The sequence below is a fragment of the Mirounga leonina genome, unplaced genomic scaffold, assembly GCF_011800145.1.
Source record: "Mirounga leonina isolate KUSES-001 unplaced genomic scaffold, KU_Mleo_1.0 Mir_174, whole genome shotgun sequence".
NCBI lineage: Eukaryota > Metazoa > Chordata > Mammalia > Carnivora > Phocidae > Mirounga > Mirounga leonina.
Window position 1 is genome coordinate 6,454,763 of NW_023270451.1, and position 21,993 is coordinate 6,476,755.

The 21,993-nt window shown below is 41.3% G+C and overlaps 1 protein-coding gene across 5 annotated transcripts in view; it reads left to right on the top strand.

Moving 5' to 3' along the window:
- Positions 1–18,768: 18,768 nt before the first annotated feature.
- Positions 18,769–21,993, top strand: part of PTPN12 (protein tyrosine phosphatase non-receptor type 12) — an 88,699-nt gene continuing 85,474 nt past the window's right edge. For 2 of the 5 annotated variants that reach the window (XM_035020428.1, XM_035020429.1), the window contains exon 1: positions 18,769–19,198. In XM_035020428.1, coding sequence (XP_034876319.1) covers positions 19,100–19,198 — 99 coding nt within the window. In that variant the 5' untranslated portion in view covers positions 18,769–19,099. The remainder of the gene's footprint in view (positions 19,199–21,993) is intronic. The other 3 variants (XM_035020430.1, XM_035020432.1, XM_035020434.1) reach the window with 2 other exon arrangements.

Below are 21,993 nucleotides of genomic sequence, written 5' to 3' on the forward strand. Positions count from 1 at the left end.
CCCCAGGCTGTGTGTGAAGGATGGGGGGTTCTGCAAATAGGTCTGTCTTCAGGAAAAGGGGGAACTTTTAGGCCTTGCTTCCTGAGCACAGAAACTAGGAAGGTACAATCCCAGTGAAAGAATAATTACATGGTGTGTTGGGGTCAACAGGGTCATAGACAACCCCACAATAATTTCCATACTCCAAGTGCTTCGTGAAACAGCAGAACTCCTGTGCTCCTGGGATGCCAAGCAAAAGACAATGTTTATATCTGAATGAGCCATGATGCATTAGGTAGGTATGTATTACTGTACAGAAAATTACCTCTCCAAAACTGAATGCGTTAACAACAAACATTTATCTCACATAGCAGTGGCTTAGCTGGGTGCTTCTGGCTAGGGGTCTCTCATGAGGCTGTAGTCAAAATATCAGCTGTGCCTACAGTCCTCTGAAGACTTGAGGAGGGCTAGAGAATCCACTTCTAAAATGGCTCCATTACATGGCTGGCAAGTTGGTGCTGGCCATTGGTAGGCGGCCTATTCCTCACCACGTGCATCTCTCACAGGCTGCTTGAGTATCCTTGGGGCATGGTGGCTAGCTTCACCCTGAATGAGACATCCAAAACAGCAAGTCAGAAGTGGCGATGTCTCTTTTTTGACCTAATCTCCAAAGCCACGGGCTATTATTTCCCCTGAATTTTTTTTTTTTAAAGATTTTTATTTATTTATTTGACAGAGAGAGACACAGCGAGAGAGGGAACACAAGCAGGGGGAGTGGGAGAGGGAGAAGCAGGCTTCCTGCTGAGCAGGGAGCCCGATGCGGGGCTCGATCCCAGCACCCTGGGATCATGACCTGAGCCGAAGTCAGATGCTTAATGACTGAGCCACCCAGGCGCCCCTATTTCCCCTGAATTCTATCTGTCACACAGACCAACCCTCATACGATGGGGGAAGGGGTGACACAAGGGGATGGAAGTCAGGAGGTAAGAATCATTAGAAGCAGGCTACCACATGGACGACTGGGGTGGTAACTGTTTCAGCGGCAAGCTGCTTTGCCTGATCACCTCAACAAGGTGCCAATACCTGACAACTTGCCAAGTTGGAAGATACCAGAACCTAGCATAATTGGGGGAGGAGAGGCTTAAAGGATTGCTCTTAAATTTTCCATCAACTGGTGGGACTGGAGGCACAAAACAGAATTTAAACTATCACAGAAGGTAAAGAAATGTATTTTTCTTATACAGTTTATGAATAATGATAGCAACTGCCATTATTATTGTACATATGGGAGTAACTCTACTTTTGTATCATTTTTCCCAAACAGTTCAAGGTGATTCAAGTTCCACTAATTCTCAACTTGGAAATCAACTGTAGAATCAATTGGGAATTTTTTTTTTTTTAAGATTTATTTATTTGAGAGAGAGAGACAAAGAGAGCATGAGCAGGGGGAGGGGCAGAGGGAGAGGGACAAGCAGACTCCCCACTGAGTGCAGAACCTGATGCGAGGCTAGACCCCAGGACCCCAAGATCATGACCTGAGCCCACGTCAGATGCTTAACTGACTGAGCCACCCAGGTGCCCCTCAACTAGGAAGTTTTAAGAAAATACCCACCCACAGAGCTACTGATTTAATTGATCTGGAGCAGAGCTGGGGCAACAGTAGTTTTAAAAGCCCCTCAGATGATTCTAATACGTAACGGGTTGAGACCCAATGGCTTCTCCAAATCCCAGGCCTTATTGCTATTTCAGACATCTATGATTCTATCAGGAGTTCACCTTATAGGAAGCTGGCTAATTCTTCCTGCCAACTGCCTATGACAGTTTTCTTTAAAAACACCAGAATAACTTCTCAGCATTCTACTGGAGAGAAGAGCAAAGGCTAAAGTTTGCTAAAAACAAAATAGGACCAATGGAATCTCAGTTGGCTCTGTATTCTCAAAAACAGTCAGTGCAACCCTGCCTATTAGGCCTATCATCCTCAACAAGTGGTTAAAACTGAAGCCTCACCCATCAACTATAATCTCTCTCTTTCTCACACACACACACACACACACACACCCCTCCACACTTTCGCTTCTTTTATTCTATTTTTCCTGACTTCTTCAAGAAATCTGACACTTTTAAAATATATTCATCTCTCTGGACTTGAAGGACATAATTGATCTCTAGTTCCCCTACTTTTGTGACAATTTCTTGTTTTTTGCAAGCTGCTCTTTCTCTGCCTGCCTCTTAAATTATAGTGTTCTCTAAGATTCTGTTCTTGGCTTTCTTTTCATCTCTTATACATTGTTTTCCATAAGCAGAACAATTTATTTCCATAGTGTCATCTCTACCATCTATTTATTGACAATTCCCAGGTCTTTATTTTCCAGTTCAGGCTTTTCTTTGTGTTTCAGACCTGCATTCAACTGAGGCACCTGAAACCCAACATGTTCAAAATGTAATCATTAGCCTTCCCCACATCACCTCCCAACCTGCTTCTCCTCCTCCCTTTCCTATCTTATTGAATGGCGCCATACTTTTCTACTCATTCAAACTAGAAAACAGAAGTCATCCTAGAAGAGAGGCTGCAACCTCCCTGCTTATTTGTTGAAGTCGTTTTTATCTGATTCAGATAGAACTTTAGAAAACTTTGTGCCAACATTTGAGATTTGGGACATTTCCCATAGAAACATAGGTTTAGTTTCTCTTCAAAAATCAGAAGATGAGGCAACATCAGGTCCTATCTGCATGGAACAATCAGCTAGAGCTGAGTAACAGATGTCCCAGTTAGACTCAGATAAGCTCTTAGGTCATGCAGTAATTGTAATGGCCACGGTGGATGCTGAAGCTCCTTGTATTCATCTCTGTCATCTGTCTGGCTCTCCAGGCATCTGAGATTCTAACTCTTGTCCTAAATCCTTCCTCTCGCCATACCTCCACTACAATCAATCAGCAAGTCCTACAGATTCTAGCATTTCTCCAATCTGTCTCCCCCCGCCCCGCCTTCATCTTGATTGCTACATTCCTACTTGAGGATCTCGATCATTGCTCATCTGGACTATGGTTAACAGTTTAACCTCCCCAGCTCCACCTGTCTAATCCACTGCTGACCCGTCAGTGAAGTAAACTGATGTTATTATCCTGCCAAAACGACTTTACTGGCTCTCCACTGCCTACAAGATAAATTTCAAATTCCTTTAGTCCACGGTACCAGACCATCCATGCCCTGACCCCCACCCACCACTCCAGCCTGATCTCACTTTACTCCATCTAAATCTGCCAAACAATTCTGATAACCAGGTAGACTGTTGCAAACCTCTAGGTCATGCTGCTTTTTATGCCCAGAATATCTTCGTCTCATCCACTGAGCCCACACAACCACATTCTTAACTCCACAGAGTCAGTTCAATAGCCATATTGTCATCTCTATGTTTTCTTTTTGAAGACTTTTCTGCCTCATTCCCAGTCCTGCAGTTAGATGTGACCATTACACTCCCAACTCTACCGCTTTCTGTCCTCCGTAAGACTATTTTGCCAATTGTGACATTTTATTGTTCCTCTTTGTTTACTGGCTTGTAGCCCCATCTATTATAATGTCAGTTCCTTAAAGGCTGGGACTCTACCTAATTGGTCCTGTATTTCCAGACTCATGCTTGGTGCAGTAACTGTAATGTGCAGCTGCTTAATAAATACTGGCTGAATGAATAAACAAATGATTATTTCAAATGATTACTTACAAGTAGGGTGTTCTCTTAAATAGGTTGATCATTTTCTTATAGTCCTCCTTACACTACTGATTTGCTTTTGTTCAGGAGTTAGGCAAGGGTTAAAAATTTCAGCTCAGTTCAATCAAATTAACTGAATTTCTGAAATAACAGGGGCTCAAATCATTGAGGTATGTTTGTATTAACAATGTTTCCCCAGTTTTATTTTTAAGACACCATATATTGCTTCTGACACCCAGGGGCAAATGATTGATAAGCAATTTATGACTCAGGTTAATTATACCATATGTAGGGCACACTTCAATGTGCCTATGGGTATAGCTTATAAATAACACTAGGTTATAGCTGTCAATCCTCTTAATGAGGAAAAGAATACAATGGGACCTTTAAAGAACCAATTATGCACCAACCAACTTTTACAGCATAAGGGAGTGTAAATGGCACTTCTCCAGGTAATATACTTTGTATTTCTCTTTAGAAAAGCATATTAATATAAAAGTAAAAATATTTAAAACTTCAAACTTTCAGATAAAATCACATAAAAACTTTTCTTGGAGTTCTAAAGACATTCATTCAGGAAGAATTTATAGAGTACCTACTATGTGCTGGGTACCATTCTAAACTCCAGGAATACTGCTGCCTTTACAAAACAGGACTAAGGGATGGGGAAGCCAGTACAATACACCAGGCTGCAAGATAAGAAGGGAGCCCAGGGCTGACTGTGTAACATATCAAAACAAATGCCACTTTGCTGGGGAACTGAATAATTTTTTTTTCACCGGCACCAACCCACAATTAAATTAATTGTAGAGGTACAATTTTAAATAGAACGGTCAGGGAAAGCCTCACTGAAAAGGTGGCATTTAAAGCAAAGACCTAAAGGTAAGGGAGGGAATGAGTCATGTGGATACCTGCAGAAGAGCATTCCAACAGAGGAAATAAGAAGCAAATGCGGACAGAGGTCCAGAGGTGGCTATAGGCCTGGAGCTTTCACAGAACAGCAGGGAAGCCAGTGGCCAATATGCCGACAGCCAGGGAACACAGAGAACAGTGAAGAGATTTGATCAGCGGTAATCTAGGGGAGGGGAGGGGAGGGGAGGGGAGGGGAGGGAAGGGCCAGGACCAGAATACACAGGGCAGTGCTTCTCTAATCTGACAGGCCCAATGCTCTCTTTCTAGAACAAATATTTTGTATTCTTCCTTTACTATCCTGAAATTGACCTCACAGATAATACAACCTACCTATACACCGAACTTCAAAAGAAACAATATAAATGAGAAATGAATGAAAGAACCTATAATAGAAATGAGAGATAGACGAAACTAATTTAAAATAATTTATTTTGCGGGCGCCTGGGTGGCTCAGTTGGTTAAGCGGCTGCCTTCGGCTCAGGTCATGATCCTGGAGTCCCGGGATCGAGTCCCGCATCGGGCTCCCTGCTCGGCAGGGAGTCTGCTTCCTCCTCTGACCCTAACCCCTCTCATGTGCTCTCTCTCATTCTCTCTCTCTCAAATAAATAAATAAAATCTTAAAAAAAAAAATCTATTTTGCAATACGTAAATGCTCAGACATGAACACTACAAATGACATAATGACATGTGTCACCTTTATGCAGACTCACTATAAACGCGACAGCTGCTAGTACAGACTGATAGAGGAGTGTATTCTTGGAAACTCAAAATGCCACAAATGGTGACGCTGCCTCAGTCTCTGACATGCTTTTCCAAAATGGCAAACCTCTGGTAAAATTCTGAATGGAGTATCACCTTCCCTCAATTTACACGATAGCTGCATTTCTGGAAAAGCAAGTGTACACTAAAACCATGCAACAAATATTTTGTATTTATATACAAATGGAGTTAGGTTCCAGGCTCAGATTATTATAAACAGATTCTTCCCCTTCAGAAATGTCCAAAGGACACCCAAAAGTCATGCAGAAGACACACGAGGGGATTTTTTGTGGTGATGGGAATGTTTATATCTTGATTATTGTGGTGGTTACCTGGATGTGTATATTTATCCAAATGCATCAAAGTGTACACTTAAAATGGTGTATTTTATCTTACACCACTAACCCTCAAAAAATACATTTATAAATTGTATCTCAAAAATTGATTTTTAAAAATGTCATGCGGGATGAGAGAGAATTCTTTAAAGTGAGAGAATCTGCGGGATGGGCCAGCAGCCCAGGCCCCCATACACTAAATGCTACTCAATCATGCTGTGTCCAGAAATGTTTGCCACAGATTTCCAAAGTACACCCTAGTGAGCAATACCAGTCCCACTGAGAATATTACCTGCTGTCTTTTAGTGGGATGGGAAGCCACTAGAAGTTTTGAGCAGAGGAGGGATGTAACCTGACATGTCTGAAAAGGATTGTTTTAACCTTTGGGGCAGAGGTAGGCAAAGATCATAAAAGGCAGGTGAGAGATGACAGTGGTTTGGCCAAAGGTAGTAGCAAAGTAGAAACATAAAAAATGTTTGATTAAAAGAAGAGTAGTAATTTTCAATATTCTTAACAATACTCCTATAACACTACTTCATTATGTGATGCAATTAAAAACACCTTGGGGTTCTAGCTATGCCATTTTATATCTAAATATAATGAAGCAGGGTACCTGGATGGCTCAGTCGGTTAGGCATTCGACTCTTGATTTCAGCTCAGGTCTTGATCTCAGGGTTGTGAGTCTAAGCCCCACGTTGGGCTCCACACTGGGCATGGAGCCAAATCAATCAATCAATCAATCAATCAAAGCATTATTTTCTGGTGAAATGATATTCAACAAAAATGTTTTTTAAAAAACTCTGCCTCAAAAAAGAATATTTCTTTTTTTAAGACTTTACTTATTTGTCAGGGAGAGAGAGAGAGCACACAAGCAGGGGGAGCGGCAGGCAGGAGGAGAAGCAGGTTTCCCACTGAGCAAGGAGCCCGATTCGGGACTCGATCCCAGGACCCTGGGATCATGACCTGAGCCGAAGGTAGACACTTAACCACTGGGCCACCCAGGCATCCCCAAAAGAATATTTCTTACTTAAGTAAAATATTTTATTTTGGCTATTTCCTTGATATCTTAAGTTCAGTGTAATGAATATCAGTTTACTGTCTGAGCTTTTCTAAGTGTAGAAATTTAATAGATTATGCTGGAATTGTTTAAAGACTAGAACCTACTAAGTTGAATATTTTAAGCTCTGAGATGGCAGATAATCTCTTATGATTTGTCTTGTTCTCTTAAAACTGAAGAACAATTAATTGAAGATTCAGTTTGGCTGACTCCAGGTACACTAAAGTTTTATATTTAATGTCCAAATTTTTCCCATGAAAATGTCAGAAAAGTATTTATGAATGAAATGATTTCTGAGGTTTACTTCAAAATAATCCTGTGGGGACAGAAAATTGAAGGGATTTAGATGAAAGAAGACTAGCCCTATGTTGATAATTGTCAAAGCTGATTAATGAAGAATGGCTATTCATTTCACTATTCTCTTTACTTTTGTATAAATTTACAATTTTTCACAATAATAAATTTTAAAAATCCAGGGCCGGATAATTCATTCACTACTTGGGCCAGACTTTTACTAGGAGCTTGGGAAAGATTTATTAGCTATGAGGATAACACACATTAAGGAGTTCATATCCTAGATATATAAACAATTATAAAGCAATGTAAGGGTTATAATATTGTGCTAAATGTATAAAGTGCTATACAAGCAAAGAAAGAATGACTGATTGGTGAAATCACAGAATCTTCCCAGAGGACTAATGTTCAGATTGGGCCCTGAAGGTTAAATAGGCTTTTTCTGAAACAAAAAGAAGGTGAGAAGCCTCCATAGAGAAGGCAACCTAACTCTGGAAAATGATCATATTCAGGCATTAAGAGGAATACAGAAGACAACAAAAGAAATAAAAAGGTGTCAGTTGTATTTTTACTGCCAGTACCTAAAACAGTGACTAACAATATATTGGATATCAAAATTATCCTACTGGAAAAAGCTAATGTTTGAAAGAGTAATAGGAGGAAAAAAAGCAGAAAGCAGTGTTTTAAAACCCAAAAGGAGACAGCCTACAGAATGGGAAAAAATATGTGCAAATCATGTAACTGGTAAGGATTTAGTATCTAGAATATATAAAGAACTCTTACAACTCAACAATAAAAAGACAAAGAACCCAACTAAAAAATTGACAAAGAACCTGAATAGACATTACTCCAATAAAGATACACAAATGGCCAACAAGCCTACAAAAAGATGCTCAACATCAAAGTCATTTGGAAAATGCAATTCAAAACCAAAATGCAATTCAAACCCACAAGGATGGCTAAAGATGTCACCTAAATAAAATCTGAAGCAAATATGGCAAAAATATTAGGATTTGAGATAAAAAAAAAATTCCATTAAATGAAAGAAACCAGACACAAGGGGTCACATATTATATGATTCCATTTATATGAAATATCCAGAATAAGTAAATCCATAGAGACAGAACACAGATTGGTGGCTGTCAGGAGTTGGGGGGAAAATGGAGGAGTAGGAAGTAATTGCTTAATGGATACGGGGTTTCCTTTTAGGTCATGAAAATAGCTTAGAACTAAATAGAGGTGGTAGTTACACAACTGAATTGCCACTTTAATTGCCACTGAATTGTTCACTTTATTTTTTTTTAAGATTTTATTTATTTATTTGAGAGAGTGAGAGAAAGAGCATGAGATAGGGGAAGGTCAGAGGGAGAAGCAGGCTCCCCGCTGAGCTGGAAGCCCCATGTGGGACTCCAGGACCATGACCTGAGCCGAAGGCAGATGTTTAACCAATTGAGCCACCCAGGCGCCCCTGAATTGTTCACTTTAAAATGATCAATTTCATGCTATGTCAGTGTCACCTCACATTAAAAATTAGTTAAAACTAAGGGGAGAAATTCAAGGAACGAAGGGTATTTGTCGAAAAGGGTCAGGTGCTCCAGACAAGTCAAGCAGGATGTAAATGAAGAGATCATTAGATCTGGCAAGTAGGAAGTCCATTTAGGAGAAGTGTGCCCGGAGTCAGACTGTTATGGGTCACAATAGATGGGCCAGTGTAGTAGCTCATGGTAGTCTTGCGCATTTTGTAGAATAAGGGGAGTCTGTGGAGAGGAAAAGGCTGAACACAAGATAAAGAAGAGGAGAAATTTGTATAGCAGAACCAGAAAGAGGTAAAAGAGGGCACAGAGGGTTGATAGGGGAGAGGTTAGCCTTGGAAAGGAGTAAGAGTCCTAACAATGGAGTGAAGTATGTATAGGGTAAGTTTATAATTTCCAAATTTTACTTGGAGAGCGGAGAGAGTGAGTGGGTTCAAACTTGGTAACTCCTATTTTCTCTAGGAATGAGGAAGCAGGGTATAGGGCTTGTGGAGCCATGGGGGTTCCAAGAATGAATAAGAGAACCGCCTTTAAAGAAGAGTTAATGCCTATTTTTCTCAAACTATTATAAAAAATAAGAAAGGAAGGAAAACCTCCAAATTCATTCTATGAGACCAGCATTACCCTGATACCAAAACCAGATAAAGGCACTACAAAAAAAAAAAAAAAGAGAAATAGAGGCCAATATCTCTAATGAACATAGATGCAAAAATCCTCAACAAAATACTAGCAAATCAAATCCGACAATACTTTAAAATAATCATTCACAGGGCGCTTGGCTGGCTCAATCAGAGGAGCATGCGATTCTTGATCTTGGGGTCTGGGTTCGAGCTCCACGTTGGGTGTAGAGATTACTTAATAAATAGGGGCACCTGAGTGGCTTGAGCATCCAACTCCTCATCTCAGCTCAGGCCTTAATCTGAGGGTTCAAGCCCTACACTGGACTCCACCTTGGGCGTGGAGCCTACTTAAGAAAAATAAAATAAATTAATAAATAATAAACTTCTTTTGAAAAATCACTCAAGTGGGATTTATCACGATCAAGTGGGATTTATTCCTGGGTTGCAAAGATGACTCAATATTCACAAATAAATCAACTTGATACATCACATCAATAAGAAAAAGGATGGTTCTTACCATACGATCATTTCAATAGATGCAGAAAAAGCACTGGACAAAGTACAACATCCATTCATGATAAAAACCCTCAATAAAGTAGGTTTAGAGGGAACATAACCTCAACATAATAAAGGCCATGTACGAAAAACCCACAGGTAACATCACCTTCAATGGTGAAAAACAGAGCCTTTCCCTTAAGGTCAGGAACAAGACAAAGATGTCCACTCTCACCACTTTTATTCAACATAATACTAGAATTCCTAGCCACAGCAATCAGATAACAAAAAGAAATAAAAGACATCCAAACTGGTAAGGAAGAAGTAAAACTTTCACTATTTGCAGATGACAATGATATTCTATATAGAAAACCCAAAAAACTACACCAAAAAACTGCTAGAACTGATACACAAAATCAGTTCGCAGGATACAAAATCAATCTACAGAAATCTGTTGCATTTCTATACACCAATAATGAAGCAGCAGAGAGAGAAATTAAGAAAACAATCTCATTTACAGTTGGTATTACAATTTACGATTGCACCAAAAATAATGATACCTAGGAATAAACCTAACCAAAGAAGTGAAAGACCTTTACTCTGAAAGCTATAAAACACTGATGAAAGAAATTGAATTTGACACAAAGAAATGGAAAGATACCCCATGCTAATGGACTGGAACAACAAACATTGCTAAAATGTGTATACTATCCAAAGTACTCTACACATTTAAGGCAATTCCTATCAAAAAACCAACAGTAGGGAGCCTGGGTGGGCTCAGCTAGTTAGGCGTCCAGCTCTGGGTTTCGGGTCAGGTCATGATTTTAGCACTGTAGGATTAAGCCCTGTGTCACATTCTATGCTCAGCATGGAGTCTGCTCAAAATTCTCTTCTCTCTCTCTGCCCCTGTCTCCACTTGTGAACTCTCTCTCTCCATTTCTCTCTCCCTCTCTCTCAAATAAATAAATAAATACAATCTTAAAAAAACCAACAGGATTTTTTACATAACTAGGACAAATAATCTTAAAATCTATATGGAACCACAAAAGACCCTGAACAGCAGAAGCAATATTGAAAAAGAAAAGCAAAGCATCATAATTCCAGGTGTCAAGTTATATTACAAAGCTGTAGTAATAAAAATGTAGGGTACTGGCACAAAAATAGACACATAGATCAATAGAACAGGATAGAAAATCCAGAAATAAACTCATGATTATATGACCAACTAATCTTTGACAAAGGAGGTAAGAATATGCAACTGGAAAAAGATAGTCTCTTCAACAAATGGTGTTTGGGAAAAAGGGACAGCTATATGCATAAGAATGGAACTGGACCACTTTCTTACACCATGCACAAAAATAAACTCAAAATGGATTAAGGACCTAAATGTGGGACCTGAAACCACAAAACTCTTAGAAAAGAGCACAGGCAGTAACTTCTCTCACATCAGCAGTAGCAACATCTTTCTAGATATGGCTCCTGGGGCAAAGGGAACAAATGCAAAAATAAATTTTGGGGGCTACATCAAAATAAAAAGCATCTTCAGAGAAAAGGAAATAATGAACAAAACTAAAAGACAACCTACAGAATGGAGGAGGTATTTGCAAATGACATATCCAATTAAGGGCTAGTATCCAAAATATCTAAAGAACTGATACAACTCAACATCCAAAAAAACAAATAATCCAATTAAGTGGGCAGAAGACATAAACTGACATTTCTCCAAAGAAGACACACAGACGGCCAACAGACACATGAAAAGATGCTCAACATTACTCATCATCAGGAAAATGCAAATCAAAACCACAATGAGATATCACCTCATACCTGCCGAAAAGTCTAAAGTCAAAAACAGGAGAAACAACAAGTGTTGGTGAGGATGTGGAGAGAAAGGAACCCTCGTACACTGTTGGTGGGAATGCAAACTGGTGCAGACACTGTGGAAAACAGTATGGAGGTTCCTCAAAAATTTAAAAAGTGGGGCTCCTGGAAGGCTCAGTAGGTTAAGCGTCTGCCTTCGGCTCAGGTCATGATCCCAGGGTCCTGGGATTGAGCCCCATGTCAGGCTCCCCGCTCAGCGGGGATTCTGCTTCTCCATCTGCCCTGCCCCCACTTGTTCTCTCCCTCTCTCTCTCTCTCTCTCTCTCAAATAAATAAATAAAATCTTTTAAAGAATTACCATATGATGGAGTAATTGCACTACTGAGTATTCACCCAAAGAATATGAAAACACTAGTTTGAAAAGATATGCGCTCCTATGTTCATAGCAGCATTATCTGCAATAGCCAAATTATGGAAGCAGCCCAAGTGTCCACTGATTGATGATGAATGGGCAAAGAAGTTTATGTATGTATATAGATATATATGTATATATTACTCAGCCATTAAAAAGAATGAAATCTTGCCACGTCAGTCAGAGAAAAACAAATGCCAAACGATTTCACTCATATGTGGAATTTAAGAAAGAAAACAAACGATCAAAGAAAAAAACAAGGGAAACCAAAACACAGATTCTCAACAGTAGAGAACAAAGTGATGGTTACCAGAGGAGAGGTGGGTGGGGGAATATGGGAAATAGGTGAAGGGAATTAAGAGTACACTGGTCATGATGAGCACTGAGTAATGTATAGAATTGTTACATCACTATGGTGTACACGTGAAACTAATATAACACTGCATGTTAACTATAGTGGAATTAAAAAACCAAAAAAACCACAACTGCCCCATTCCCCCTACCCTCAGGCCCTGATAATCACCGATCTACTTAATATTTCTATGAATTTGAATGTTTCAGATACCTGATATAAATGGAATCACAATTTATTTTTTTGAATTTTATTGAGAAATAATTGACATACATCACTATGTAAGTTTAATGCATACATCATGATGGGCTGACTTATATATATTGTGAAATGATTCCCACAATCAGTTCAACTAACCTCCATTATCTCATATAAGATAAGAAAAAAAAGCTTTCTCCTTGTGAACTCTTAGGATTTATTCTCTTAACTTTCCTATATATTATACAGCAGTGTTAACTATAGTCATCATGTTGCATATTACATCCCTAATACTTATTTAATCTTATTAAGTAGAAGTCTGTACTTTTTGAAAATCTTCCTCCAAATCCCTCTCTCCCCCACCATCTGCCTGTAGTAACCAAAAGTCTGATCCCTTTTTCTATAAGCTTGGTTTCTTCTTTTCTTTTTCAGATTCTACCATCTAAGGGAGACCATTCAGTATTTGTCTCTGTCTACAATTTATCTTTAAAATATTAGCAGTCACTGAATGAAAGGGATTTTTGCTTGTTTTGTTTTGGGGCTTTCTGTTGATAACTGGGTCTGAGTCCAATCAATACACTGGATGGATTTTATATGGTACAATCATATTTCACAGCCCTTATTAATGACCCATTCCTGAATATAGAAATTAAATGTCATTATGTTGAAGGATCACTAATTAGATGCTAAGGTACTAGTTGACTTTGAAGTTATTTATAAAATTTTAATTTTTCTTTGAATGTTAAAAGTTAGAGGGTGGATTTAATTACTGCATTCACCTGCAGTTAGTATTTATTATTACACTATTTGACTTTTGTTATGTAACACTGGAAAATTTTCATTGAGCAGAGAGACACTTGGATTTTGGTTCCAGTTCTGCCATCTATGTGACCTTGGGCAGATCATTTTAATTCCTTTAAGCTTAGGCATTATTATTCCCAGTAGCATTCTAATGCATAAAGAAAGGAGATAATCATACCTGGCTTACCTACTTTAGGACAGAGTTATGAGAATAAATGGGGAGTATTAGGTCAAAAAGCTCTGAAATATTAGCTTTAGGAATACATATTAAATATTAAAGAAATATCATCCTTTCCAAACTTCTCTCCATTTTTATGTCTTTCTTCTAAAAATGTTATGCCACACTAGACTAAAAAGTTATACTGTTATTTTCCCCAGTTCCCTATCTATTGGACTACATACCTCAAAAATAAACTCACGGATTAAAGATGGTCAACAGCTTTTTTGCTGTGAACAGGTCTAGGAATGAGGGAGTAAGGGATACCAGGAATAAATTAGAGAAGAATTTCCCTCCCTTCTTTCTTATTCACTCTCCCATAACTTCTTAGTTAAGAGTCCTTTAGTTTGAAAGTACAGAGAAGACCGAGGGATGTTTCTAATGACAAGTTAATATTAGAAGTTCTACTTTGGGAGAATCTCAGGAATGGTTTGAATCCTCATCTGTAGTTTCACTTAAATTACACCAGGTATTAAAGCATTGTGACTCAGTGGTTTATGCAACAAGCTGGAAACTCAGGACCTGTGGGTTCTGGATACACGTCTGACATTTGTTTTTTACAAGTGAGCTGGTCATGTTCACTCCCGTGTTTTATTTAGTTATTCATCTATTAATGAGGACAAGGATGCCAAATTACCTCCCAGAGTTGTTAAAAAGAACAAAAAAGAACTCACAAAGAGTTATAATGCCTTGTAAGCCATAACAAAGGTAGTTTTCATGAGAGAATAGTTGTAAAAATACTCCAAAAGTTAGAATTTCTACACAGATATAAAGCGTTACTTTTACCTGAGAGGGGAAAGGGATACAGTGAATATGAAACAGGTAGATAATCCTGAAACCCATTCTGAATTATTGGTTTCAAACTCTCACTCCAACGTTCACAAATGCACTAAGAAAATAAATTCTGAAACCGGTATTTTGGCTTTCTTTTCATCCCTCATGTCTTTACCCAGAGTGAAGGTGGCTAGTGAGTAGGGCAAGAGCCTAAAGAAGAAAAGACAGGAGGTAAAAAATTAAAGGGCCAGAAAGCATTCATTGCTTATTTGTTTAACCGGCTCTTACTTTGTGTTTTCTGGGCGCAAGGGTAATGTGTGGTACACCAATTCTGCAACACACCCCCTGGAAGACGAAACCAAGGCTTAGAGAGCTGAAGAGACACCCCAGGGAAGAAATCGAGTGGGCGTTTGAAACTTCATCTCTCTCACTTCAGAGCCCAGGCTCTTTATTCTTGCCCTATTCTGTTTCAGGAAAAGCAGAATCTATTTATGGAATAGATGCCAACCAAACCTGTCCTGAAAAGTCCTCAGTCAGTCAAGTTGTCCCAGGGAATCTCCCCATCTCTCTCATGGCCACACAGGTCATATCGTGACATCTCTACACATCTCTGCATGCCTGCTTAATGTTCCTTTCGTGACTAACCAGATTCTTTATAATTTCTATTCTTACAAGGCCTGCCCTAATTGTATCCCGCAGCATTCAGCTTCTGCCCTTGCGGTTTCATGACTTATTCTCTCTAGGTTTCTAAGTTCAGATTCCGAACAGTGAGAACTGACTGACCACGGTCATGCTCCTACACCAAGCCACAGGTTGCTGCTGGCCAGTTTACATGGATTGGTTAATGTGGGTCAAGTGCAGCTGTGGCTGAGGACGTGCGAGGTGGTCTTTTCTTGAGAATTCTTGTGTAAACAGGTCAGCATTTCAAAACTTAGCCTGGGCTATTTTAAAAAATCTCCCAAATAAGAGCTGCTTTCATTTTTCATTCGGGTGTTTTTATTAAATATATTGCCATTCTTCCTATCTATCATCTAGATTGAAAGTCTAAAAAATCTGAATAGATTTAATTTTGTTGGAAAAGTAATGCATACACAGAAAAATATTTAGAATATAAAAGGGTATACACATTGGAAGTTGTCTCCTTTCTACCAAAAATTGTCAAGGCCTTCCTAGAGGCAAACACGGCTAAGTTTTTGAAATATCCTTCAGAAAAATTCTGTGTTCAAGCATTTTATCCACATTCCATTTTACATAAAAGTAAGAATACATATAACACAATGCCTAGCTTTTCTCATTTAATAAGAAGATCTTGGGACCTATTTCACATCAACATACATAGACTATTTTTTTCATATTTTGAATGGCCTCAAAAAACTTAATTAGGGGTGCCTGGGTGGCTCAGTCGGGTAAGTGGCTGCCTTTGGCTCAGGTCATGATCCCAGGGAACTGGGATTGAGCCCTGCATTGAGCTCCCTGCTCAGCAGGGAGCCTGCTTCTCCCTCTCCCTCTGCCTGCCGTTCCCCCTGCTTGTGCGCTCTCTCTTTCTCTCTGTCAAATAAATAAAATCTTTTTAAAAAAATTTTAAAAAACCTTAATTATATGTATGTGATTTTGTTTTTTAACCAGTGCCTTTTGATATGCAGGCACGTTGTTTCTACTCTTGCCATTACAAATAAGGCTGCAATAAGCATAGATGTTTGTATACAGCTGTAAATATTATCTATAAATTTTTCAGCTACAACATGCATGACGTTTCCATTTTTATACATTTATGGCCAAACTGCCTCCAAAGATGTGCAGATTTCTCTCACCATTGGTGCATGAACGTTCCCATTTGCCCAAACCATGCATAGTCCTGTGTTCCGTCAAACTTTCTGATCTCTCCCAATCTGGTAATTTCAGTCATTTTTAATTCTACCTTCTTTCTTGTCCACTAAGTCAGTCAGTCACCTAGTTCTGTGAGTTCTTTGTCTCTCTCATCTCCATCTATGTCTTTGTAATTGTGGTGCTATGACCTTAGTTACAGCTTTTGTTGCTTCATATATTGGCTCCTAATACCTCATTCCATTCTCTCCCCTTATTAAGTCACGCTTTATCCAAAAAATGCCAGATTACTATTTTCCTATTTTTCCTTCTATTCTCAAAAACCTTTGGTGGCTCCCACTGACAATATGAAGTCCAAATCATTAGCCAGGCATTTAATGCTCTCCAATCCCTATCTACTTTAGCACCTTCACAGGCATATAAAAGTTGTCCTTCAAACTTCTGCTTTGCTGTCTTCATGTTTTTTGTTTCAACACTTCTCTTATCTGGGGGTTCTTCTTTCTGTTCAAACCCAATTTTACATATCCTTCAAGGTCCTCTGTGACCACTGCATGTGATAACTGGTTCACAAGTCTCTTCTCAGAATTGCTAAACCACTCAATGTCCGTATCACTCATTTGGTATTTATTAACTCACGATATAACTAAGTTTATTGTTTTTCCTGTCTCCTGAACCAGGCTATAAACTCTAAGAAGCCACCCCTAAAACATTTTTGTATCTCTCTCACACACGGCACAACGCCTCATATTCTGAGGTGCTCAAAAATTATTTGTAGATCGAAACGTGACCTAAGTATACTAAAATGATGAAAGCACGGCTAAGCCTTTGCAAAAGAGCTGAAATACATAAGGGTACTTTACATTTGTTTTCCCTAACCTTTATCAGACGCCAAAGGTAGCTGTTAAGAACTCAAAATACACTCAACGTTTTATAAGAAAGAGAAAACTGCCAGTAAGAGGGAAAGTAAAAACACTGCAAAAACACTAGCCAAAATGAGACTCAATAACTCAAAACAAGTAACACTTTCCATCAGACTGTCCCTAGACTATTAGACAACTTGTCTAGCATATAGTCTTTATCAACCACCCTGTGGTTTGTTCATTCTTTTGATACAGCGAAAGTACAGCCACTCCTGATCATCTACCCATTTCTTTGCTTAGAGTCTAATTTCTTTCCCAGTTCTGGGGGAAAAGGGTTACCTACAGTGAGCTGTCTTGGTAGGTGAGCAAGCCCAGATCCTGATCTTTTCTTACATCCAGTGAAACGGAGTCTCAGGATCTGATTAAAGTAAAATACTCCAGACCCTTGCTTCAGATAAAGCTTACCTTAGAAACTGAACTATTCCTCTAAGTAAATTTTTAAATACAGAACAAAACTGTATCTTTTTATATGCACATACAACATATAAACGTATAGGAAGAGATTTAGAAGGGCACACCTGGAAATGCATGTTTCTGAGAGGAGGATGGGATTGGATACATTAGTTGTTATTATTTTTAAACTTATGTTTCCTATTTAACCAGATTCCCCAGCTTATCTGTAAAAAATGTTTTTGTGGGTATAAGGGACTAAAAGAAGTCCACGGATCAAATCCTTCACTTCTGTCACATTACCACATCTTTACCTTCCTTAGTGAGAGGCAATATAAGTGTTGTACTGAAAGCAGTAAGATTTGAGTTCTAGTTTTGTCTCTGCTAAGAATATGCTGGGGGGGGGGGATCTTAGACAAATCGCTTTTTTTGTAAAATGGTGAGTTAGACTAAAACAGATATTCTGATTACTAGAAGATTTGCAAAGATGTATGAAAATTTATAAAGTCCATTCTATGGAGAAAAGTCACTTCTGAAGGGCTGCGAATCTAAGCGCAAGACGACAAATTCCCTTTCATTCAGCAAACACTGAGCCCTCGCCACATGCGCGGTAGGTATTAGAATGCACTCCAAATCTTAGACGCTCAGTCGCCAGGGTTTAGACGGATTTGCAAAAGTCCTTTCACTCAAGAAACGTTTCATTTCTCTTGGCCGTAGCCATTCCCCAAAGTGACAAGGTCTACTTGCCGTCAACAGTCACCAAACCACTAGTAAGATGAAGACATACCTGCTGTGAACGCGGGGGCGACACAACTACAGTTCCCAGCATGCCTCTCTTTCCTACCACCGCCCTCTCCCGCCCCCGCTCCTGGATTCCCGCGGGCCGGGACTCGTAGTCCCAGCCCACAGCCATGGGCGGCGCGGAAGCACTCTAAAAATATGCTTTTCCCACCAGTAGGCCGTGAGCCCGCAAGTTCCAACTATAATCTTATGTGACTGACTAGGGTTTACCCTGCTCAGAGGCGAATTCCCTCCTTCCAGACCTCCTCAGACCGACTTACAGCCCGGGCGGGACCACGCCCCGGAAGTAGAGTCAAGTCGCCCAGACGACAGCCAAGAGCCTTCCAGCCACTCGGAGAGGGGCTGGGACCAGCGGGGCGGGCTTGGGGGGCGTGGTCCAGAGGCGAGTTGGGAGGGGGCGGACCGGGCGTCCCAGCGCCTGGGGCGGAGCCACAGCACGGGGCCGCGCGTCGGGGTGGCGGCGGGGCCGCGCCCGTGGGGAGAGGCGGCTGCGGCTGCTAGTGGGGAGGGGGGGGTGAAGGAGGACCGGGGAGGGGGGGGCAGGGCGAGCGGAGAGCCGTGTTCCTGAGGCGGTGGCGGCGTCTCCAACGAAAGAGGAGGAGGGCGGGGAAGGAGGATGGAGCAAGCTGGGGGTTGGGGTTGGCGCTAGCCGCAGCGGCTTGCCTCGTACTGTGGGAGAACGGCGGCTGCTCCTGGAAGTTGTGGGGTCGGGAGCCGGGCCGGTGTCTCCGCTGCCGCCGCCTTAGGCGGTGGGGAGGAGCAGGGAGCGGCGAGGCTTGGCGGGGGTCGGGCGGGAGGGGAAGGGCTGGGGAAGCGAGCTGGGGAAGACTGAGCGGGCTCTGCGCCGGGCGGGCGGGCGGCGGGGGGGCCAGCCACCGCAGCCGGGGGGACGCGGGAGGATGGAGCAAGTGGAGATCCTGAGGAAATTCATCCAGAGGGTACAGGCCATGAAGAGTCCGGACCACAATGGGGAGGACAACTTCGCCCGGGACTTCATGGTGAGTCGTTCCCCTTGCTGTCGCCTGCTCTCGCCGGCACCGAAGCCCACCGCCGCCTCGCCCGGCCGGCCCGGGCCGCCAGCGCTTTGTGTGCGGCTGTGAGGAGAGGGGCGGAGGGGGCGCGCATCAACTCCTAGGGCCGGGTGGTCTTGGAGGCGGGCAGGAGGTGAGACCGCCTCCGTCCCTCGGCCTCCTTTCCTCCCCTCACGCTTTCGCGGCCCCCTCCGCGGGCGCCGGGGGAGCGAAGGGAGCGGCCCCGATCGAGCCCGTACTCGGCACTGCCGCCCGCGACCACCTATTGTTTCTTGGGCCGGGAGCCGGAGGCGACTGAGGTGCAGACCCGAGGCGGGGGGACTCGTCTCTTCAGCCCCCGCTCCCCATCCAGCCTGCCCCTCCTTGTAGGGTCGAGGCAAGGTGTCTACCCAGGGAGAGCAGATCGCGGCTGATGGAGGAACGGGGATGTTGAGGTTGGCATTAACTCGTGGGGTCCCTTTGCTCAAGCTGGTCTCAGAAGTGGGCAAGGTAGGAGTTCTGCCGTTTTGGGGTTCGTAGTTATTATCTCAAGGCTTGGGAAAGGATTGTCCGTAGGGAATCCCGTGGCTTGCCCAATTCCATTTACCCCCGTCCCATCTCGTGTCTCTTGAGACTCAGGTGTGAGATGGCGTTGGGGTCATCATGACTTTAGGTTTAGAGGGGGTAAGTGTGTGTGTGCAGGGGTCGGTTATCCAGAAGGAAGCCTACTTCGGACTCCCTAGGGGATATTGTGGAAGGCGGAGGGGATGTGACTATCACTTCCTATCCGGGGTGGGGGTGGGGAACTTGGGAACAATAGTCCTGGTGGGGCGGAGGCAACGAAACGGGCCGAAGCCCTGAACTGGGAGATAACCTTCCAGCCTCCCCCCCCCCCCTTTCCGCCCTCTGCTTGGGCAGACCGGCTGGAGAGGAGGTTAAAAGTCTTGTTCGTGAAATTGCTCTAGATACATCACTTGTGAGGGGGTCAGATCCAAAGGCGTGGGACCAGAAGTCGACTTCCTACATGCCCCCCCCCCCTTTTATTTTTCTGCTGGACAATGTTCCCTTCAGGGTTGTTTCTCGGTTTAGGAGGCGGTGGTTGCGGCTGCGGCTCCTACGGATATTGCGCAAGACTGGGGCGTTGGAAACTCTGGAGGTCTGGGGAATGGAAAAGGAAGTGGGACTTTGGGAAGTGGTTGCTCCTTAGCCTTGGCGGGGGTTTAGGAATGGGAAATAAGCTAGGGAAAATTTTGCTCCTGGACAAGATACACCTCCAAGAATAATCACTTAACTCCGAGATTCTTGATTGTAAAAAGGGTACACAGTTAATGTCGATGAAAATGAAAGAGCAGCAAACATTGGCTAGTTTTTGTTTCAAAGTACGGTTTAATTGTTTACAAGGTGCAGGTGAAATGACTTTTAGCACTGAAATACTTTTTCACATTTTAAAGAGACTAGGATGTAGTAAAGCTTTAGCATTAAAATTGTTAACAGCTTATAAAATAGATCGTTGACCTTATACAGTATTATAATAGTATTGTTGAGCTTTGTGATTCCCGCCTTCCTAGACCAATAATAGAGGAGAGGAGTAAGATTTCGTATCTTTTGAAAACGGAAAAATATAGATAAAATAATCTGCCTTATTTTAAACATTTTCTGTTGATATTTAGCCTATGTAGTTTTGAAACATTAATTTTTGATCCAAGGGAGGTAAAGAAAAGAGGATATTTTCTCTTCTTACTAGTGAGAATTTTTATTGTGTTGGTATCTTTTGGATAGTCACTTAACAGTAATTGGATGGAGTCCCCTTGTTACTACTTTTTAGCAAATAGAAAATACTTACTTAGGATAGTTTAAAAGTTTAAAACAGGCTTTATTTTGGTTATGGAAGAAGAGGTGGTGTGGTCCTTGGTCTCTTCTAGTTTGCATGCTAGTCATCTTGTTATCCCTGGGCATATCCTCTCAGGAAAGAGCATTGTTTGGTGATGAAGGCCATCAGGACAGGTGCCCAGTCTCTGAACTTCTGTACTGGGGAAGTAGCCTTGGGGTTCATGCTTTGGGGATGAGTCAGGGATTCCTATTGGAGAGTTCATTTCTGAGTAGTGAATGAGTTTCTTTTTTCTTCCATAATACCTACAGATAGCTAGGTGATTCGAAATTCGAAATTTGATGACTAAGGCTATTTTATAGTGCCTGCTTTTTTTATTCCATGATTTGATAAGTAATAGCTATAATTAAGACTGATAGATGGTGCTGCTTTTTCCCTTGACTGGAAGGCTGGAGGGAAACCATGTTCCCTCTGCCATGGAAAGAGAATAGAAGATCAGCTAGTAATTCTAAGTGTTCTGTTATTTTTAAATTCTTCTGTGGATCAAAAATGCATTTTTAAATTTTAGCATTTTAGAACTGAGTCTTAGAAATAATCTAGCTATTATAATCCTATTCAGTTATGAAGTACTAGTGTTCATTATTTCAAATTTGGAGATTATAGAATAATAATTAATAATGCCTTACTCTTAGGAAAGTGGAGTGGACATGCAGACTGTGTTCCTCCCATTGTTGGATCCTGTCTTTCTAGTCCCATCACCCAAAGGTGGTTTCTGTTAATGTTTTTAATGCATCTGTGTGACCATGTTATATATTTCATTTTATATTGTTGGGGTTTTTTTCAACTTAACATTTTGATAAGTGTTTTTCATTTGTAAAAATCATTTCAGTGGCTATATAATATTTCACCTGGCAACTATTTTATAGCTTAATCATTTCCTTGTGGTTGAATGTTT